We start from the raw sequence: 23,416 nt of genomic DNA on the forward strand, positions 1-23,416 counted from the left end.
CCGGGTATCTTGCATGATATCGTCCTTGGATAAGGGCGGCTCGCTCCACTAATCATCACCACCCTGAGTAGTTCGTCTTATTTCGTTGTGATCTCTCACTCCTACCCGTCCGTCACCCAGCCGCTGGACCACGCCGTCCGTCCATCTCCCTCGACCGATCTACGCACCCTATCTGTACACGACAACGATCCGTCGGGCGCTCCCGTCCTTGTTGCGCTGATCGGTGCACGTCCCAAATCACACGATCCATGCGTTGCAAGCTCTTTTGCCGCCGTTGGTGCATCAAAATTTATGTGTATATATTTTACATAGCTCTTCTGCATGGCTCGTCAAGTCCCGATCATGGGTTCGCATTATTCGTTCATTCCCTCACCCGAAGCTGAAAGGTGGTACGTACGTACATGCCCATCGTCGGCTTAATTAGCTTCCCGAAGGACCACAACGTGGGACTGGTATTGTGTTGCTGTTGCGAATTAACTGATGCATACTATGGATATATATCCATCCGTATATCGTGATCTGTGTAGGCAGATGTTCTTTTTTCCTTCTATATATACAATGAATGCTAGCTGTTCTTGCGCCCTGTGTTCAAGAAGACACAACTAATGCAGCGCATTCTGTAGTGCTTTGGATTGCTGCTCAAAGATGTTTTCAAAGTTACCCTATATGTCAAGTTGACTCCCGGTTATGGGATCACTTAATTCCAAATCGACGGAGGGGTCAAGCAACATATTGACCTCCATGCACCCTCGTGTCATGCATGTTGGTGAATTCACGCAGTGCATTCTGGTCTCCTCTGTTTTGGGGTGAAATCAACCGAGTGCGTAATCAAATGGGCTTGCATGCAGATGCAGGTGTCGTAGAGGAGAATTATTTGGGCTGTAATCAACGGCTAGCTGTTCTTGCGCCATGTGTTTAAGAAGAAACAACTAATGTAGTCCATAGGAGCTTTGGACTGACACACAAAGATGATTTCCGAATTACCCTAGACGTCAAGGAGATAAAGTTTATAAATTTCCATAGCTACATGAAAGGTGGCGAGAGATCCTCAAATGGCATGGCTCATGGCAAAATGAACTTACACCAGTAGAAAAATGACCTTTAGCTCTGGTTCGGTTGGGTCATTAGTCGGGACTAATGCTAGCCCCGGTTCGGCCCTGAACCGGGGCTAATGGCCTTCCACGTCGCGGGGCTGGGAGCGAGGGGGGAGGGGTATTAGTCTCGAACCGGGGCTATTTCTTCGCTGTTTTTGTTTTAGCAATTTTTGGGTTTAGGATTTTGCACTAAATTGGATGGGCTATTTTGCTGCCCCCTATTTTCTCATTTATTTGTTACATATATATTGTACATCGTCACGAATATATTACACCATCTCATCCGTCGTGCTTTGTCGAACATATTTACAAAATATAGACACGAATTACATGCACATATATGCATCTTTTTTACACTATATCATTTCATATCATTTCCGTCGAATGGCAATAGTATTCTAATCGATCATCTAGCAACTCATCATCATCTTAATCATATACCAAGTTATCATATGATACACATAAAATAAAATAGAGAAACATCATAATATATATATATATATATAGTCATCATATGCATGCATCCTAATCGATCATGTCAAGTAATAATATAAACCAGAATAACTTGTCTCTCATAAAATCTATTCCTCGCTCTTAGATATAATGTCATAAAACAGAATAACACCTATGTCTCCATGATGAATCACAGAGATCCAACGGTCTTCAACTTGTGGCTTGCGAACCTTCTTTATTTCTCTCCATGCTTCAATTTAGAGCCTTTTTTATCTTGATTTGAGGTTACTCGAGTATGAAGCATCGAACTCAGCCCTCAACGGGCTTCTAATTTTCATTTGACCTTCTGGAAGCATCATCAGAGGCACTACATCATGTGGCAGTTGTTGTAGAAGAACATAACAATAACCTAGTTAGCAATATAATCAACACCATTTATGCAATAGTAGAGCGTACTTAATTAGGAAACTCTTACCAAGATATTTCGGCGAATGTCATCCGGCCTCAACCTATGCACTAGTGGCATGTAAAATGTATAACTTTGACCAATTCCAAAATTATACGGGAAGGCATCCCTAGAAACCAGAACAGCAGCAACAAGAAAATAGAGCAGAACGTCATTCTCCTCCCAAGTTAGATGTGATCCATACGTGTAGTGTATCGTGTCAATTAATTTCCTAATTCAGCCGAAGCAACGAAATAAGCTGTAAATTAGAATTTAACAAATTTAGTATATGGATGAACACCAACTATTTTTAAATATAAATGCAAATTACTTGACAAATATGGTTGAGAAACTCACATGGAGGTAAAACAGGAAGCATATCATCGACAACCACCCAAATGTCGATGTTGCCTGGCATATTATCTTCAGGACGAAGATCGAAGGTTATTTCCATACCCTCGTGAAATCCATATGCCTTGCAAAGATCTTCCCACTTTGGGCACCCAAATTCTGTTTGAAAAATTGAATTAAATACTTTGATATCAAATGTGTGACCATGTATAGTCCCCAGATTAGCGCTCCTCGTCTTAATTCTCTCGTGGTCTTCAAAACCGAGCCTCTCCAACACATATCTTCTTGCATGGCAAGGGAGGAACATATCTCCATTCTCATCAAGCTTCATGCTGAAGAACCTACCATCTCGCAGGTGAGGCGTGTCACACATACCCCGACAGTCGCCGCAATTTTCACACTCCCAATATTCATCGTCAGACATTTCCTGTTTTAGTGTGGTAAATGTGTGTAAACAACAATCGTGACACTATATATATCGAAATAATTGAACATATATATATATATATATATATATATATATATATATATATATATATATATATATAAACCTAGCTAGCTAGGCCACTCGGACATTCCGACAAAACTTAGCACAATTTAGCAAGCAAAAGTGAGAAACTCACTACTGTTTTATGCATTATATTAACACCAACAAAAGGATGATATTTGCAGGTTGGTGAAATATGTATGTGCCCTTTTTCCCTCTTCTAAGTTTAAATAAGTTGTTTGAAATCATTGGTTGTCTAATTCAAACATAATGTGCCTACTTACATGAAATTTACAAACATGATTTTTTTCCTTCTTTCTAGTTAGCCCATCAAAAGATCTTCAACAAACATATAAATCTTGATTTTCTTATTAACATATGCATCTCAATTTCCATTATTTCAATTTGCTCTAGCTTGAAACGATGGCCCTAAAATCTAAATGGCAGCAACCTTGGTGCCTAGAGCGGGAGGGGAGGGGGGCGGCGACGCCTGGAGGGGGTGGGCTTACCAGAGCGGGATGGGGAGCACTTTGATAATTTTAGTTAATGGCAGCAGCCTTGGTGCCTAGAGCGGGAGGGGAGGGGGGCGGCGACGCCTGGAGGGGGTGGGCTTACCAGAGCGGGATGGGGAGCACTTTGATAATTTTAGTTAATTATTTTTAATTCATTCATTTTAGTTAACGTTTTGGTTGATTCTTTTTAGCTGACTCTTTTTTTGTTTTCTATTAAATATTTTCACAAATTTTCAACAATTTCTGACTTCATTTGGTATTTTTCGTGAATTTACTTATTTTTTTGAGCTAGTTGACCCTGAAATTGAAAAGCACTACAAATGAACTCTGAAAATGTTCAAAGTTGGCATGGTATCATCATTTCACCCACATATCATGTGCTAAAAAGTTGAGAGGGTTACGATAAAAACTGGATGCATTTCGTGTATAAAACGGACAATCTCTCTCGAAGTATCACGGTTTCGAACACCACAACAACAGTCGGCATTCTTCTTCTCTCATATATGGTGGCTCGGGCATTTCATCGAACACCTCATGTGCATGAATTAGAGTGGCAAGAGCATGGCATGCATGGTCACAACTCAACGCCCAAAAACACACGAGAGGGTGGACAGGGGCGAGGGTTTATATAGGCAACACTTTAGTCCCGGTTTTTATCTAAAACCGGGACTAATAGCCTACCCTTTAGCCCCGGTTCGTGCCACAAACCGGGACTAATGATCTGTGGCAAGCCACGTGGTTCCGCGACACGCCATGTGACCGTCGCTGGATCTTTAGTCCCGGGTTTTGCTCCAAACCGGAACTAATGAGGTGAACCGAACCGGGACCAATGCCTGGCATTGGTCCTGGTTTTGGTTTGAACCAGGACTAATGGTCTTTCGGACCCTTTTCCCACTAGTGTTATATAGATGGCTAGGTGCCTATGGTAGGCCCTTTGATCTACAAAAGCACATACTATTATTTGCATAATAAAATCTATACCAATTACGAATTACTCAATGGTCAAAATGTCATACACGTTAATATTCTTAAGGACATGCATTTTGACGTTGAGGCATGTGCTATGGCTAGCTAGGGCCTCACCCCAGCCTAGTGTTGGAGCAAAGTCGTCGTTGCATCAGTACAAGCTGAAATAATATCTGGAGTACATTAGAATGCATTTAGATTTTCACAAGGACCGCCGGTGAATGAAAATAGAGTCATGCCCATGCACGTCAGGTAGATGTAGGTCACCATCGATCCATCAACCCATCAAATATCGATGTCTAGCTATAGCCCAGGTCGATCAAAGCTTTGAGGCTGTTTGATTTGCAACTAAGTTTGACAAAACTTTAAGCCGCTTGTGCATTCTCCACGACTAGGGATCAATGCCATTCACAACAAATTGGTCAAACTTAAACCTGAATGTTAACCCGATATAACATCAATTGAAAGGTTGTTTATAGCAAATTAGTCGAGACACGTTTAAAAGTATCAAAGTGATAAAACGTGACAACCACTGTTTGCTCTTGTGCAACCCTCAGAGGTTTATCAAGTTTGTGAACACTTTCCAAAATCCTTGAACATTTTTATAAATTTTCAAACGTTTTGGTAAAATTGATTATCATTTTCTAAAACTCACGAACATTTTTTGAAACCATGAACGTTTTCTGAAATTGATAAACACAATTTGAATTTCATGGACATTTTTTTGAATGTGAAAGAAATTTTTTGCAAATTGAGAACAATGTTTGAAGTTCATGAACTGTTTTTGAATTTTCTTAAATTTTTAAAATTCGTGAAAGGTTTTTCAAGAGTCGCCAGCATTTTATGAATTTCATAAATTATTTTAGAATTGATGAATATGTTTTAGCATTTGCGTTTTTTTTATTTACTTCACGAACATTTTTTGAATTTTGATATTTTTAAATTCGAAACATTTTAGAAATCACAAACTAAACATTAATTTTAGAATTTTTTAAGTTTTCAAACATGTTTAAAATTAAACAATTTTTGTAATACATAACTTTTTTCAAATCCCCCAAAAAATTAAGAAACCAATAAATGGGCTATTATTTCTGACTGTACGTCATCAAAATTACTTTCGAAGTAATAAAATATTACCCACCGATTTCACCTATTTCACCTATTAGTGATAAAATATATTTCATAAAGGAGATTCCTACCTGGGCCGGCGAATAGAGCGTGCCAATTTGGGCTAGCCGATGTCCAGAAGGACTGTTTTTAATTTTCATCTGTTGTTTTTTGTTTTCCTTTCCGTATTAATTTTTTATTTAAATTATTTTTGACTTTACAAAAATAGAAAAAGTTAAAACATGAGAATTTTGAAAACAATGTTTAATACTACAGAAATTTTAATTTACTAAAAAAAATGCTCGCAGTTTTAGAAAAATGTTCATCTATTCAAAATGTGTTTGCACTTCTGAATACAGTTTTCTGGGAAATAAAAATACATTCATGTCTTTTTTGAAACACTTAGTGTACTAAAAAATGTTAAAAAAATGCATTTTTTTTGTAAATTAAGAAATACCCTTAATATTCAAAAACTGTGGGTGACTTACAATATATTTATTTTATCATAAAATTATTCTCTGATTAATTAATGATCAAGAATCTAAAAAAATGTTCAATATTTGTGAATTTCAGTCATTGTTCCACAAATTTCCAAAAACAATGATCGCCATTTGAATAAAAATGTTTTTAAAAACTTCCATTTTTTAGATTTTTGCAAAATGTTTATGAATTCAAAAACATTCATAATTTTAGAAAATGTTCGATACTCTGTAGAAATATTCATGAATTTGAAAAATGTTCATGATTTCAGGCATGTTCTAGAGTTTTAAAAAGGCTAATGATTGTCAGAAATTGTTCAGGATTTGATGAAAATAAGAGTGATCATGTATGTCAATGATCCGGCAAAGTGTGATTATGATCACTAGAGATTATCATTTTTCTGTCTCCCAATACAACGCATGGGCACAAAGAAAACGAAAACAAAAAGGGTCAAACAAAAAGTGAGGAGGCCCACCTGCACATGTTTTCTCACAATTTTAGGGGAAGTCCAATTCGGCTCTTGGGAGCATATGCTCCTGCCCATAAAAAATATTTATTGTAAATGTAATTTTTCTTGAAAAAGTAAGATATGTTTTATGCCACACCCAAATGCTACCTGCAAATTTCTAGTGAAAATCGAAAGCATTTTGAGTTGTACGGAAAAAACAAATCAAACATCAAATGTTATTTATAAATGTTGCGCTTAATTTTGCTTTTTTCACCGACGAAGTACCTCTATCATGTTTCACATGAAAATTGTCAAGCACGTTTGCTAGACTAAAATGAATATTCAGACAAAAAATAGATTTTTAAAAATTATTTACTTTTTTTTTTGAATTTACTATTCATCAGGAAGCATATTATGCTCCTAAGATCCAAAACGGCCCTCCCATGCGTTACCTCGCTTTCCAACGCACAAGGAGCTAAAATAATAGTCTAGATTTTGAAAAAAGTTCACAAAAACCTAAATCATATACAAATTTTCAAATCTGTCCATATTTTTGCAAAGTTGATGGCATATTTAATAAAAGTTGTGAATTTGAATAATATTCGGGTTTCATAAAATATATGTGATTCTTTTTAATATATATATATATATATATATATATATATATATATATATATATATATATATATATATATATATATGAAATAAATCAATAATATAAAAAATTAGTCGTAATCATGAAAAAATGTTCCCATAGTCAATAATGGCAGGAAGTTGACAAATGTTCGCGAAATTTTGGAAAATTTCTTCGATTTTACAAATGTTCACGGCCACAAAATATGTTCATGAATTCAGAAAACATTTCTAGTTTTGTTTCCTGATTTTCAAAAATTGTGCTCAAATTGGAAGTAATATTTTCTAATACAAAAAATGTTGAGAAGAAAATGTTTGTGGATTTTCGAAATGATCATGGTTTCAAGAACTACTAAATATTTCACAACATATTTAGTATATCAAAAAATATCAAGTTAGTTGAAAATGTTCACGAAATGAGAAGTAGAAATATAAAAAAAATTAAAGAATAAAATAAAAAATAGAAGGGAAAGAAGAATTAAATGGAAAGAAAAAAATAGATTTAAAAAAAGGACAAGAGACAACAAAAACTAAAATAGAAAATTTAAAATAAATAAATATTTAGAAAAATAAAAGGATAAACGGGAATAAAAGGAGAAAGGAAATAGCTAAAAGAAACAAAACCAGAAGAAAAACAAAGAATAAAAGAGAAATAGGTTGAGGGAAGGTTTTAGAATCTTCCCAAAACCGATTGTTACATTTTTTTTTGTGAACATATTACAGACGTAGACGCTTATACAAATGCACATACATCCTTTCCTATGAACGCACTCACACATACTCTACCCCTATAAGCACCTTCAAAAAAACTAGCCGGCACATCATATTAAGATTGACGAAATCGTCATAGACGTGCACATGAGGAGGATACTCGTTGTGTTGCGACAAGTAGGACTGGCCCACTGCACTGGTTGGGGAATAGGAGGTCTCCCTCCACATATGGCCTGATCCGAATAGGAGTAAGCGGGTTTAGTATGAGCGATCTTCGACTATTATGGTTTAAATTCAGATTTGTGTGCCAGACTTTTACAGGTTGTTATTTTATTTTATGAAAGAAGTTTTCCCTTTTGATATTTCATTTTGAATTTTATATAAATATTCATGATATAAGATAATTCATGATTTTAGCTTCTTAAGTAATTTCTTTAAAACATTACAAACTAGAAACAAATTGAGCAAAAATGTACCACAATTTTAAAATGTATAGAATTCAGATAAGGTACCGGAATTTGAAAACGTATATAATATCAAAACCAAGTTCAAAATGCATCGAATTTGAAAAATGAAGCATGTCCATGTTTACTGATTTCAAAACAATATGTGAATGAAATAATGTACAATTTTCTGAATATAATCATCTATTAAAAAGAAAAAGAAATAAATAAATAGGAAGAATGGAAAAAATAATCTGTAGGAAAACCTAAGGATATGACAGAAGACCTAAAAATAATTTGGAACGAATGGGTCACAAAAGCACTGATTGTTTAATGGGCCGATGCATTTCGGGCTTGGTTGAAGCTATTTGTCGCCCGTCTGGTATATGCTTTAAGGATGCTCAGTTGGTCGTAGTCGAGAGCAACTAACTTGGGCCTCTAGGGGTCACTGTCGGAGAGTGGTTTTGAAGCCTAAGGGAAACCCTTCAAGAACCCTGATTCCAACACTAGGGACCTTGCCCGCACCCTCTCAACCTAACGGTACCTTGGCCAAGCTACGGCGAGCAGTGCTTCGTGGCATCTATGACAACAGTCGGGATTCTTCCCCTCTTATATTTTGACAGTCGGTGATGGTCGCTTTCCCTACTTCTTTCGCGCATTATACCAAGGTATATGTCGCCCGAAGAAGAGGAGGAAGCGAACCCCACGGCAACAGTCGGGATTTTTGCTCTCTCATACTTCGACCGTCGATGATGGTCACTTGCTCTACTTCTCTCGCACATTATACCAAGGTATATGTCGTGAGAATGAGAGGAGGAAGCGACCACCATGACAACAGTCGGTATACTTCCATCAAGAACAAACAGAAAAAGTCACACAAAGAGCTTTGACAGAATGAAAGTCAACCCTAAGCATCAGTCAATTAACATGGACTATGTTTTGCTGGTATGTTGTTTAATTCCTGTTTCGACAAATCAGGGGCATTCAATATTTCCTACTTTATAGAAAAAGTAATGTTGAAATCCACGAAATTTTTTCGACATGGTGACCTTTGTTAAAATAGGACATATCGAGCGCCTGAAATTTGGCGGAACAGGAATGAATCAACATCCCGACAAAATATAGGGCAGTTCGAGGTGTTCCCTGCAAAATCATACACATGTCCAAACAGATAACCAATACATGTCTAAATATCATCAAATTTTAGCGCTCGACAAAAAAAAAATAGTGACATGAGGGGAGGTTAAGGAGGAGGTTGACTTTTAGCTCATCGACTAGAGTGGAGAGGAAGTATAGGAAGCTCCGATGATGGTCACTTCAAGGAGAGACGCGACACTAGAAAGCCTCCATACTCCACCGAGTGAAAAAATTAGATCATCAAATCTCATATAGTATCCTTTGATGACAAACTGACAATGATATAAAAATAATTGAAGTGTCCAACACATTTATATATTCCAAAAACCTATTACATACCTCAAACATTCCTCTATTCAAAAAACCTGTTCGATACCTAAAATATTTAAAGGTATTTTTTTATTCTATTACAAACTTTTTTTACTGAAAATTAACTAGGTAGCAATTATATCCAAACATAAGAAGCAACTAAGCAACAAATACTGGAAAAACTAGAGTTCATACATTTAGAGATACTAGTAAAAGAGCTCGTGCGCTGCAACGGAAAAAAACACACGCTCTTAACCCAATAACCATGATTCAAGACCATGCCCACTAATTTAGGTTGCATAAATTTATACGTGAACGCCCGTGGACAAACGAAATATATTTATGAAACATTTCAGTCTGAATATCCCACGAGCAGCCAGCATAATTACATACGAAGAAATAACAGAGGTATTAGCTAGCGTGAACCAAGTGGTCAGAGTAGTGTTTTGCCCCGACCTTCTTCATCGTGCTCTCCACCTGTCTCTTCAGAGCTTACTCTTTTTCTCTTCATGTGTTGACCCCTCGGCTGTCCCTCTCCGTCCTCCTTCCTAGTTTGCACGAGGCGCTGGTCGGCGCTTGGATGCATATGTGCCTAGCTATATCGATAGATCATTATACAACCCGCCCTATAATAAATGTAGTCTCATATTAGGAAGTGTACGTACCATATGCATGCATGCATGCAAGAAAATTTCACTCAGCTGCTCGTCGACGGAGCCGGCACTCGTCCATGATCCTCCCCGTCTCCGGAGCAGCGGCGACGCTGGAGCTGGATGCCAACAATCCCCTCTTTATGGCGCTCTGCATGTTTTCTAGGTTCGGCAGCAGCCTCAGTCCCCTGCGCGCCGCAAAGTTCTGGCACGCCTGCGAGAGGTCCTTGCACGCTACGTAGCTTGCACGAGTAGGCCTCCGCGATCTCCATGAGCGCTTTGACGGTGGAGTCCTTGATGAACTCGCCCAGCCTGCACGCGCACATCAGCTTCAACTCGTCCTTGATGAGTTAGTAGTCGGCGGCCTCGAACAGCCGCACCATCAAATCGTACGACCCCCTCCCCTTGGTGGCCTCAACGGGGAGCTCGTCAGTGTAGATGGAGTGAAGCACGCCGCGGAACGCCTCCGCGGTGATGGTGCCGCCGCCGACCTTGAGTATGTCCTTCCCGGCCTCGCGGCCGTGGCCGTAGAGGAGGCCCTCGAACCACGCCGACTGCGCGGCCACCACCATCCGGTGCGCCTCGAAGATCTCGTTGTCTACGTCGAAGCGCACGTCGAAGGGGGCCTTGCCGCTGGCGAGGAACCTGAGGGCATTCATCCCGTGGTCCGACGGCGGCGAAAACCTGTTCGATACCTAAAATATTAAAGGTATTTTTTATTCTATTACAAACTTTTTTTACTGAAAATTAACTAGGTAGCAATTATATCCAAACATAAGAAGCAACTAAGCAACAAATACTGGAAAAAACTAGAGTTCATACATTTAGAGATATACAAGGCCGTCTAAATTCTTCCAACACATCTAAAGAACCCTAGCTAATTTGTCCTAAGAATTAACAGATCCTAGTGCTCAATTATCCATTCAGTCCTATATACACTCAAACAAAATTGAATTGGGAGGAGGGGGAGGTGCTCACGGTGGGCGTCCACGGACGAGACTCGAAGGGGAGGGCGGCCGCGTGTGTGGGTGCGTGACCACGTGACAGAGGGCGGTCGCGCTTGCGGGGGCGGGCCAATGAGCGTGGGAATCGTCGGCGCGAAGGAGAGAGAGGAGAGGGAGAAAGTGAGGAGAGTGAGGGGACATGGAGAAGATGATAATAGTATAACGCGAGGCGTGGGCCACCGCTACTGCTAAGTGGGGCAAGGTAGGTAAGCCTGGGCTGGCTGCAGTAGTAGCGGCGGCCCAAGTCCGTTGCTATTATTAATGGGTTAGCAGTAGCGTTGGAGTGAGACTAGCGCTGCTACTGTGGCCAGCCTGTGGACGTACGATGTACCTCACTTATTCGTAGCGCTGGGTGTAGCGACGCTACTGCTATTTTTGAACTTTTGATCTTTTTCTAAATTTAAAACATTTTAGAAATCGCAAACTAAAAAATAATTTTGGAATTTGAGAATTTTTTAAGTTTTGAAACATTTATAAAATTAAATAATTTTTGTAATACATAACTTTTTTGAAATCCCAAACAATTTTAAGAAACAAATAAATGGGCTATTATTTCTGACTGTACGTCATGAAAATTGCTTTCAAAGCAACAAAGTATTACCCACCGATGTCTGGGCTGGCGGACACAACGTGCCTACTTGGGCTGGCCCATGTCTGGAAGGACTGTTTTTTAATTTCATTTGCTATTTTTTGTTTTCCTTTCCGTATTCGTTTTTTCTAATTTAAACAGTTTTATTTAAAATTTTCGAAAATTTAAAATACACGAGAATTTTGAAAATAATGTTCAATACTTTAGAAATTTTAATTGACTAAAAAATTGTTGGCAATTTTAGAAAAATGTTCGCCTATTCAAAATGTGTTCGCAATTTTAAATACAGTTTTTTGGAAAATAAGAATACATCGGTGACATTTTTTAAAAACTTAGTGTATTAAAAAATGTTAACGTAATTGAAAAAAATCCTGTCAATTAAGAAAATATCCTGAAAATTCAAAAACTGTGCGTGACTTACAATATAATTTATTTTTTCATAAAATGTTTTGCTGATTAATTAGTGATCAAGAATTTCAAATATGTTCGTTAAATCAAAGCAATATTGTGAATTTCAATAAATTTTCAACCAATTTCCAAAATAATGTTCGCCAATTGAGGAAAGATGTTTTAAGAAGCGTTCACTTTTTTAGATTTTTGCTAAGTTTTCAGGAATTCAAAAACTTTCATAATGTTAGAAACTGTTCGATAATCTGTAATAATGTTCATGATTTCAGGCATATTCACGAGTTTAAAAAATGCTAATGATTTTCAGAAATTGTTCATGATTTGATGAAAATAAGAGTGATCGTGTATCTCGATGATCCTGCAAAATGTGGTTGTGATCATTAGAGATTATGATTTTTTTTGTCTCTCATTACAACACACGTGCACAAAGAAAACGAAAACCGAAAGGGTGAAACAAAAAGGGAGGAGCCCCACCCACACATGTTCTCTCACAATTTTAGGTGGGGGTGAGGGGTGTGCGTTGCCGGGAAATCAAATTCGGCTCTTGGGAGCATATGCTCCTACCCATAAAAAATGTTTACTGTGAATGTATTTTTTTAAATGATAATTAGGGGCATTTTCCATTGTTTAGTTGTGGATAAGTGTAGCTCTCTGGTCTAGGTGAATGTTCAACCTTAACAGATCTTCACTAAAATTACTAGTATATGAAAACAATGTTTGGAATAGAGGTCCATACAATCGGCCCCGAGATCTGGTGAGAGTGCTGAATTTTAGATGGGTCAAGGGCTCGTATAGAAAATAATTCGTGAACCATGTGTGTCTCATGACCTAATAGTGGGAAGTTTAGTCTCACCTCATGAATGGAGGAGAGTGGAGACCCCTTTATCAGGGATTCAGTTCTACATGGAGCTTGAGAAGAAGAGTGGTTCCGGCATGCTCTTCCTCTCTCGACCGCCTCACCACACCATGCCTTGCTCGCGCGCGCATCGTGTTCCGTGAACTACATGATCTCAGAACAATGTAATTGTTACGAGTTATTAATGGGCGTGCTACGAATTCGAGGCATGAGATCATGGGTTGTTGCCGACTCGGGCTTGGACCCAACACCACCTGTCGCTGCCAGATAGACTATTTAATGGAGGTGCCGACAACCCTAGCCATCAACTAGATCAAATAACATCTCCTCTACCTCCTCACACACAACCCACAGTTGTTCTGCTCACTGCTGTGGTTTTCGGTGATTCCATCCCATACACCGCGTGCACGACTATGCGGGAGAGAAGGCCTCCAGAACCCCGCCCTTTTTGGATCCTGCACTGGGAGAAGGGGCGGTTAGGTTTTCGGGTAGCGTCTCAAACACGACTACTCGCCAATGTCCTTCTTCGTCCTCTACTTCAATTACGTCTTCGACCTCCTTGACGTCGACATGGGAGAAAATTCTGAAGCCGCTAAGAAGAAGGCTACCGAGGATGTTTGCTGCCACCACCGTGGTTGTGACTTGGTTGACTGGAGGGAATACTTTTTATTTACCCCCTCATGTTTGTTTTGTGTTAACCGTATTAGATGCTTACATAGATATATCTGTTCTATGCGTGGTATGTGCTCACATGTTTAGATATTGATATGAGTTTAATAATATTAATGCGATGTTTATGATTTATTTATGGATTAAATCAATCAAAAAATTGCTAATTTATCCATCGCCCTCTCCTGCCGCAACACGTTGGTATTATTATTTACAGTCGTCATGCATTGTCTCATCCGTCGGGAAAAAGCGCGAATCAATCAAAAAGAAATTTGTTTCGAGGATTCTAGAGCAACGGTTGGACAATGGAGGAACAAAATTAACAGGCGCAAAGACCATCTTGTGTGGGGGTAACTAGCACACTAAACCAAAGGTCTTGCGGTGAACCACCAGTGGGTGTAAACAAAGCACGGGGATATTGCGAGGTTAATGAGATCTAGGAGCAAAGCAACCCCCCAAAGAAGAAAGAAAGGCAACCGTTGCTCCTTATCACCACCTTTCCGCCCCCATATTTTTATTCACCTCACCCCTTATCACAAAGGCCACTTGACCCTTTTTGTTCCAACTTGCACATCTATATGATATATGCCATGCCTCCTACCAATGGAATAGCCGGGACAAAAATACCATCAGAGTTCTTCAATTAAACGGAAGAAAGATACCGCCGATAGGTGACTCAGTGAGTGATAGAAAGAGGGGATATGATTTTCAATTTGACTGGCGGAAGTTTGCTTGTGCCAATCCATGGACCCGGCCATTGATGGGGATGAAAAGAGTACTGTTATCAGATGGGATTTGAACAGGCTATTGGAGGGATGGAAAGGCAGATATGGACACGATGAAAAGTTGGAAAGAGACCTCCACAAAGAGGTCTCCTCTTCTTGCTTCTTCCTTGCTATTCCATGGATACCAGCTGGCCTCCTGATCTTAGCATCTTTTGATCTAGCAAGCTGTTTGCTTGACATGGGGCTAGGGCTCTATCATCATTGGATTCCCATGCAATTTTTCCGAGGTGGATTCCCATGCACTCGTGTGATGATATCTTGGAATATAGGATATATTTTCTGGTGAAGTTGATATCATATACATCTGCACGTATATCTACCATCAAAGTTATACCATTTTTCAACTTCACGCTCCATAATATCTAGCCGTGCGGATGTTTTTACTAGTATAGGTTGAAAGAATATAAGTTCTTCCAAAAATATTTGCGTGTAAACCCACGAAAAAGATAAATATTTGTGTGTATAAGAAAATCTACCCATCTTGGGATTTAAACACAGAGATATATTCCCACTATATTTAAATAATTATAGTTGTCAAAAACTAGTCTAGTTTTCCCCAACTACAATTATTTAGGTACAGAGCGGTAGATACAAAGAATCCGTTGAAAAAAAATATATATATATATATGCAGAAGCCGGGGAACTAGTTGACTTTACTTTTCTTTTCTAAACAGAAGCAAAATATTTGTCTCGTCGATAATTAAGCATAAGAGAATTTCTAGTTCGCTGTATTCGATTTTGACAAGTTCATTTAATTTGCAACAGATTCTCCAGAAATATGATAACCAGTCAGTTACACACGTATATATGCACAAACAGCTGTCACGAATATATATAATCTCACAACTCAACTTTTACATATAATTACATGCATGTATATATGGTAATACAAGTAGTGCAATGAAGCTCTAGCTATAGCTAGGAATTAAGAACAAGAAAAGCAAGCGAAACGTAACGAAAGCCTCTCAATTCAGAGCGTGTTGATCGATCTTGTTGTAGTACTCTTGGTCGTCGATCCGCCAGAGGGAGTAGTAATCCTGCTCGCACAAGTCCCACACCGGCGACGAGGGCTCCAGAGCAGGGGCGGCGACGGCGGCGTGACCGGCCGCGCCCCAGCTCATCATCATGTCCGGGTACCTCTCCGACGCGGCGATGTCGTTCCAGAGCTGATCCATGTCCACAGCGTAGCAGTACTGCACCACCTCCGCCTTCTTCTCCTCGGTCGCCGACGTGGAGGCCTCCTCCTCGGCCTCGTCGCCCATGCTAGTCTGCGGCGCGTCGGTGGTCGAGGAGGTGGCCGTGGGGGTGGATGCCGAGCAGGTCGTCGTCGTCGTCAGCGAGTTGGCGGCGGTGGAGTCGGAGGAGGCCTTGTTCTTGGCCATCATCTTCTCCTCCTGGGCCTTCTTCCTCATGTGCGTCCTCCAGTAGTTCTTGATCTCGTTGTCGGTGCGGCCGGGGAGCTTCCGCGCGATCCTGGACCAGCGGGACCCCCACTCGGCGTGGAGGGTGAGGATGAGGCGCTCCTCGTCGGCGGTGATGCGCCCGCGCTTGAGGCCCGGGTGCAGGTAGTTGACCCAGCGGAGGCGGCAGCTCTTGCCGGTGCGCCGGAGACCTGCACGCACGAAGCACAGCCGAGAACGCGCCGGAGGGGCAGGGGGAGAGGAAGAGAAGATGATTAATGGCGACTGGCCGTAGAGGTCAGGTTGGATCGATCACCCGCCACCGCGCAAACCTGAGACCTGAGCTAAGAAATCCCAACGCCGTTCCCCGAGCAAGCGCACGAACCATACCAGTTGTGCGTCCTCCTTCTCCGTCCACGGCCCCTTCCTCGCCGCCATCGCCCCGCCGCTGTTGTTACACATGGTCGATCGACCTGTGTGTGATGATGATGAGCTGATCCTCCTCCTTTTGAGTCGTCGTGCCTTGGCCGCCGGCTTCGTGTCTGACTCCGGCCGATTACCCTGAAGAAAGAGGAGAAGCAGAAGCAGAAGGAGAAGGAGGAGCTTGCGCTTGCTTGTGTTTGTTGGCCCCGGAGATGTCGATGCTGATGGATGGAGCTAGACTCTGGACTAAGCACCTGGTTATATATAGAGCTACGTACGATGGTATGGCAAGGTGAGGGAGAGAGTGAGTGGCGCCTAGCTAGATGTAGCTATAGTGCGTCGACATTGTGCGTGGTGATGTCAGTGGGTGGGTGCACGGTGGTGGATCCGGTACAGATATGCACCACTAGCTAATTGCAAGGACGAACGATCGATAGTGCGTGCGTGCCTCGTGACACTTTACTACTAGCTACCTGCCTGTCAATCGTTTGTCGTACCCGACTCCGATCGACAACTAGATTAGCCATGCCGGCCTCAAACCTCTTCATTGCCTCCTCTCGATTACTCCCTCCGTACCTAAATATAAGTCTTTTAAGATATTTCATTAGATGTCTACATACAGAACAAAGTAAATGAATTTATACTCTAAGGGTTTGTTCGGTTAATCCCACCGAAAAGGGGATTAAAAAGGATTGAAGGGGATTGAGGTGGAAAATGACTTGTAGGGGATTTAATCCCTTGTAATCCCCTCCGAACTCCTTCAATTCTGAAGAAACCAAACAAGGCCTAAAGTATGTCTATATACATCCGTATGTAGTTCATTAGTTGAACCTTTAGAAAGACTTATATTTAGAAACGGAGGGAGTAGCTTGCATGCATGCGTACCCGAAATTGTGCCTCTCTTGATTAGCTTGCATGCGTGCCCGAAATTGCGTCTCTTGATTAGCCACGAACCCCTCAAAAAAAAAAAAAAAAGGCATGCCGGCCTTAGGTCTCAAGCCTCTTGATTCCATTTTTCTTCGACGATGGAATCTACTTACTTTCAGTTCTATCATTATGTCAACCTGATAGAACCGCGCAAGGATTTCTTTTTAATACAACCGCACAGGAGTTCAATCATCGGCTTATGCTTACGAGAATGCTCACGGCACCAGCACACACACAAAAAAACTCAACACATATGATAAAATAGTTGGTGTTGTTTTTGGTTTCGTTGAGCTAACAAATACTCACTCTGTTCTTAAATATAAGACATTTTAAAAAAATTACTACAGAATATATATATATAATAAAATGAATGAATCGATATTTTAAATATATTTATATACGTTAGTTTATAGTGGAATCATTAAAATGTTCTATATTTAGGAAGTGAGTAGTCGAGAAAAGAGATTCTGCCCGTGCATGCCTAAGCCGTCATGCATGCTCGCCTCCATAAATGGCTTATGTCCTGTTTGGAACCACCCAGATTATATAATCCAGTTTTTATAATCTATTATGTCTTGAAACATGACAGATTATGATGTAGATTATAAAAACTAGATAAAATGATTATTAAAAACTCATAATCTACTCTACACCAGCTAAAATCAGATTATGGATTGCTAATGACCCATTATTCTTGTAAAGTTGGAGATAATTACATTCCTACCATCACCACCCTCCTCTTTTTTAAAATAAAACAGAGGGCGGACAGGTCATTATGCAATGTAAAACCTGGATTACAGTTTATATAATATGGCCTCCAAACATGTCCACCTGAATTATTTTTATAAACCAGATTATATAATCTACCTTCATAATCCAGATTATCATAATCTATTGTGATTCCAAACAGGGCCTTAGCCATTAATTATTTTTGGAGGACCCCATGCATGCATGGTTTTGTATAGTTGCATGCGTCATTCATCCCATCTCCCATTATTTCATCTTTTAATTTGGATTTACTATGTATTTTTAAATGAAAATCTTAATTAAGTTTTGTTTCCATATTTGTGTTCGTAACGTCGAAAACTGTCGCAAGACCAATCATGAGTACATTTTGACATGTGTTAAAACAAAATGTCAAAATTTGGGTATATCCAGTTTCATCAAGATACAAGGTCATATTTGAATGTTGCACAGTGTTAACTTACGAGAATTTGGGTATATCCATCATCTGGGTATATCCAGTTTCATCAATATACATAATGTTGCATAATGATACAAAATCCATCATCAAGAATTTGGGTATATCCAGTTTCATCAACATCTGGTAAAACAAAATGTTGCATAATGTTAAAATGTCAAAATTTGCTTTATGACCAGTTGTATGTTCAATTGACCTTTTTAAAATTTCTTGAAAATAAAAAGAACGAAATAATCAATCATACCAAGTACCATAGTCATAATTGATATGCCAAGGCATATCCAGCGAGGACCTGCATCTCTTGACTGATGTAAGTCATATGCATGTACTGGAAAAATATCTGCCAGCTAGCTTGTTAATTACATTCCCGCAAAAGAATAGCTAGCTTGTTAATTACACAGGATCGAATGTCATGTGTAGACCTGATTCTTCACGTCTTCTAGATCATCTTTACCGATAGCAACGCATGCATCCATGTAACATACTTAATCGCCATGTTGCAATTCTTAATAATATCCTTGTTTTATACAATTAAAGAGAAAAGATGAAGAGAATTTGTTCTCTCCAATGATAAACTATAAAGATCAAATGCTTCTGATGTAAGATGCCTGAAAATAATTTACCCCACTTGCCTTCACCTTTCCCAGCTTACCCATGGATAATTTACAGCTCCGTCCAATCAATATTCTACAGCTATCACTGGCAAAAGAATAAAAGATCCACAAAAGATACAGCTACTTGTTGCCAACTTGAGAATTTATCCATGAATCTTGCTAGGCTCTATTTGAGGTTGTTGTGTGCTCTACACTAGCTTGAACATCTTCTTAAAGCGGATTCATGGAAAAAAAATCTACTGCTTTGGTGATTGGTAAATAAGAATAAATTCTATACTTCAATGAACTTATCTCAACTTCACATAGAAAGAAAAAAGATTGTCAAACATCTATAGTTTTCCTTTGTCCTAAAAGGAGGGTAGACCTCCCTTTGCATCCGGCGATGCGTGTAGGCAAACCAGATTATTGCAATTATCCCAATTCACTACAATGCTAAAATCAATGCATATAGGGTCTAATTAAGTGCAAGGTTGGATATTATTTGAGCAATAAGAACCGTCGGCTTAGTGGTGCACCACTCAGTCTTGCTACTAGTGGCATCCACCCAACGTTATCACAAGAAAAGGGTATATCGCACTATACGTTTTAATCTAATTATCTTGTTTATTGGATTTGCCTGTTTAATTAAACAAAAGGTTAAGTTAACACAGTGTATGTGCTCAAAGATGATAGCGTATCCAACGCAAGGGCCAAAATGAGACTCAACTCAAGATGGTGGGCAAAAACTCAACGAGAAGAAAATTGAGTTTTCAGAGAAACACAGACCAGTTCAGCCTTTTTTCGGATTTCTTCTCTTACACACGATCATGCCCTTTTTTTAAACTTCTGAATCTTTAATTTTCCAAGACTATGAGCCTTATTTAGAAAGCAAAGAGTAATATCACACCCGTCTCAAATTACACGTCTTAGATTTCTCTAGACATACAAACCCAGCCCCTCATGTCGTCTTCCGGGGGCGACGTTAGGGCAAAACCTACCGCCACCAGAGACCCCTTGCGCTGCTGCTTCCCCATCCGCCGATGCCGCCGGCGTAGGCCGCGGTCGCTGCGCCCCCCACACCTAAGGAGCCGGGGATCTGGATGGGGCGGCGGTCTCCTAGTGCGGCCGGGGTATGGCCCGAAGGGAGTTGCGTACAACAGCCAACATGTCGTCCCTCGTCGTGAGGCGGCCACGCTACCCCTCTATGACCCGCGGATCCGAGGTCTCCGGCGATGGCGGGCACGTTGGCGGTCGTGCATCTGGTCCCCAGCCAGATCCATCATCAGTTATGCCTATGGCCTCGGCGACGCGTTGTGGGGCCAGTGAGGTTGCTGGTTCCCTACCGGCGTACTGATGGCATCACACATCTTCATGGTGAGCCTCCGCGCATCCCAGCCAGCTACGATATAGGGGCGACACACCTTCCAATGAAAATCACGCCTACTGCGGTCATGGCGGACGGTGACGGCGTCTTTGATGTCGTGTCCTCCTTGAGGCATCGTCTTTGCAGGTTGCATCAACACAATCGGGATATTCTAGGGAAAACCCTAGATCTAAGTCTCCCGGACCAGAAGATGACGATGCCTCCGGTGTCGTTCTCCCTCATGGGTCATTGTTTTGGAGCAGGAGCTGGTTGGAGGGGACAAGAGGATGAACGGTGTTACATCTATCACAAGGTCGACGACGGGACTTGGCGGCATGGTGCAGCGAAGTGTCGCTGACGGGCGCGTGTGGTTGGACGCGCGCAGGATGGTTGCACTGTTTGGCGTCGTGGTGACGTCAATGGCAGATGGGACTGTCAAGATCTATGCAGTGATCCCTCCTGAAGATGAGACTCTGGAAGATGACGACACCTAGACCGGTTGGTACTCTCAGCTTGACAGGTGGGCGTCTTCTTGAGGCCACTAGATTAGATGGTGTCGGTTGATGCGGTCAGGGCACATCTTTGTACTTATAGGTGTAGCGGCTTTGTTTGTCTCAAAGGTGGCTTTGGCTTAATCTTTGTATTCATTTTGTTAGACTTTGGTGAATAAATTAATAAAGATGGTTGCATGGACCATTTCGATGTAGAGGCTGGGGTAATCCTTTTTTTTAAATATATCTAACACTAAAACATATTTAAATATACATTCGTATCTAAAGAAATCTAAGACGAGTAATTCAAGATGGAGGGAGTAGTTTGTAAAGTATTGAGAAAATGATGAATAGTTTGGGAAGACAATTTGTGTACTCCCTCCGTTAATAAATATAAGACCATTTAGAGATTTCACTATGGACTACATACGAAACGAAATGAATGCATCTACACTCTAAAATATGTCTGTATACATTCATATGTAGTATATAGTGAAATCTTTAAAAGATCTTATATTTAGGAACGGAGGGACTATATATTTGGCTATAGTAAGGTAGGCCTTGTTCATCATTCCTTCCAGGAAAGGTGAACCGATACTGTGATAGGATCAGTGATCGATGTCGGCAGTGCAGACTACGACCAACGTACGGTTGAGGTCGCAACTTAGTGCATTGACTAGCTTTAAATCTGTTCTAAAACACTGAGTACAGCATAGATGGACACACACGCAGAAACGTACACCACAACACATACCAGCACAAAATGTGTTTGTCTTGTTATTTTTGCACACGGCACAACACTCATTTTGCTAATGAAACTTTGTTTTTTTAGAAAAGAAGGCCTTGCCTCGGCCTCTGCATCGAGGGATGCATACAGCCATATATTAAGCAAACAAAGTGTTTAAAAAATACAAAGTATATAAAAAGGAAAAAATGATACATGGCGAACATCGCGCCGCGGCCTGGAGTGGCTAAAAGATAAAGATGACTAAACACCTATCCTATTAATATGCCGCCATCCAAACCGGTTGAAGATACCCTGTGCTACCATCTCCCATCGGACACACCCAGTAACCATAGGCTCCCTGGCTGCCACAGGAGTTAGTAACGACCATGTACGGATCAGTGCGGTAATTCTGTAGATAACCTGCAAAAATTGAATATCACGAGTTCTGTTAAAAACCAAATCATTTCTGCTATTCCATAAAGCCCAAAGAAGAGCACATGCTCCGACATGAATAGATTTAGCCAATTGAACATCAATTTCCTATAACCACGTTCCAAATAACGAGTTCAAGTTAACAGGAGGAGAGATGTTAAAAGCAATATGAATTGAGCGCCAAACAAGTTTAGCCAAAGGACAGTCGAGGAAGAGGTGCTGAATACTTTCTACTTTTGGACAGAAACAACATCTGGGACTCCCCTTCCAATTCCGTTTGGCCAAATTATCCTTAGTTAAAATAACTCCCTTGTGAACAAACCACAAGAAAACTTTAATTCTAAGAGGAACTCTAACCTTCCAAATATGTTTGGATTTTGGAATAGAAACCGAATCAATGAGATCAGAATACATGGATTTAACCGTAAACAACCCATTTGGTGTTAATCTCCAGGAGATTCGATCGCTCCTATCAGAAAGGTTAATCTCCATTAACCTTCTAAGTAGATGCAACCAGGAAACCCATCTATCCCCAACTAGAGATCTGCGGAATTGAATATTAAGGGGAATCTCCCGCAATACAACCGCAACTATCACTTGTCGACGTTGGGCAATATGGTATAACCGCGGGTATTGAATAGCCAAAGGCGCTTCTCCTAACCAGGTGTCTTCCCAGAATCTAGTCAATTCCCCATTTCCAATGATAAATCTCGATCTGTGGTAGAATGAGCTTTTTACCCGCATTAGACCCTTCCAGAATGGCGAGTCAAAAGGTCTCGCTTCCACCTGCGATAAAGATTTGGACTGCAGGTACTTGTTGGTCAGAATTTGTACCCACATTCCGTCGGTTTCCATTGACAATCTAAACAGCCACTTGCTGAGCAGACATCTATTTTTGGTTTCCAAATTTTCAATACCTAATCCTCCTTGATCTTTAGGACGGCAAATAATATCCCATTTCGCCAACCTATACTTAGTCTTAACCTCATCACTCTGCCAGAAAAAGCGAGAACGGTAGAAATCCAATCTTTTCCGTACCCCAACAGGTATCTCAAAAAAAGATAGGAGGAACATAGGCAGACTTGTTAATACTGAATTAACCAACACTAATCTGCCTCCGTAAGAAAGAAGCTTGCCTTTCCAAGTACTAAGTTTATTTTCAAACCGTTCCTCAATGCATTTCCACTCCGCATTAGATAGTTTACGATGGTGGATGGGAGTTCCTAAGTACGTAAAAGGAAATTCCCCTGCCACACATCCGAACAGCTGATTATAGATATGTTGTTGCTTTTTGGCTTCACCAAAATAAAACAACTCACTTT

General features: G+C 40.4%; 1 protein-coding gene and 1 pseudogene across 1 annotated transcript; both read right to left on the bottom strand.

Annotated features, from left to right (window-relative positions):
• Positions 1–10,273: 10,273 nt before the first annotated feature.
• LOC123395759 lies at positions 10,274–14,717 on the bottom strand (annotated as a pseudogene).
• A 626-nt stretch (positions 14,718–15,343) lies between these two features.
• Positions 15,344–16,612, bottom strand: LOC123395039. Its single transcript, XM_045089993.1, has one exon. The coding sequence runs from the start codon at positions 15,947–15,949 to the stop codon at positions 15,503–15,505; it is 447 nt and encodes a 148-aa protein (XP_044945928.1). The 5' UTR covers positions 15,950–16,612; the 3' UTR covers positions 15,344–15,502.
• Between the last annotated feature and the right edge of the window lie 6,804 nt (positions 16,613–23,416).

Source organism: Hordeum vulgare, chromosome 1H (genome assembly GCF_904849725.1).
Source record: "Hordeum vulgare subsp. vulgare chromosome 1H, MorexV3_pseudomolecules_assembly, whole genome shotgun sequence".
Classification (NCBI taxonomy): domain Eukaryota; kingdom Viridiplantae; phylum Streptophyta; class Magnoliopsida; order Poales; family Poaceae; genus Hordeum; species Hordeum vulgare.

Coding starts and splice junctions, on each gene's coding strand:
- LOC123395039 (XM_045089993.1), bottom strand. CDS start 15,949: ATGAGGAAGAAGGCCCAGGAGGAGAAGATGATGGCCAAGAACAAGGCC.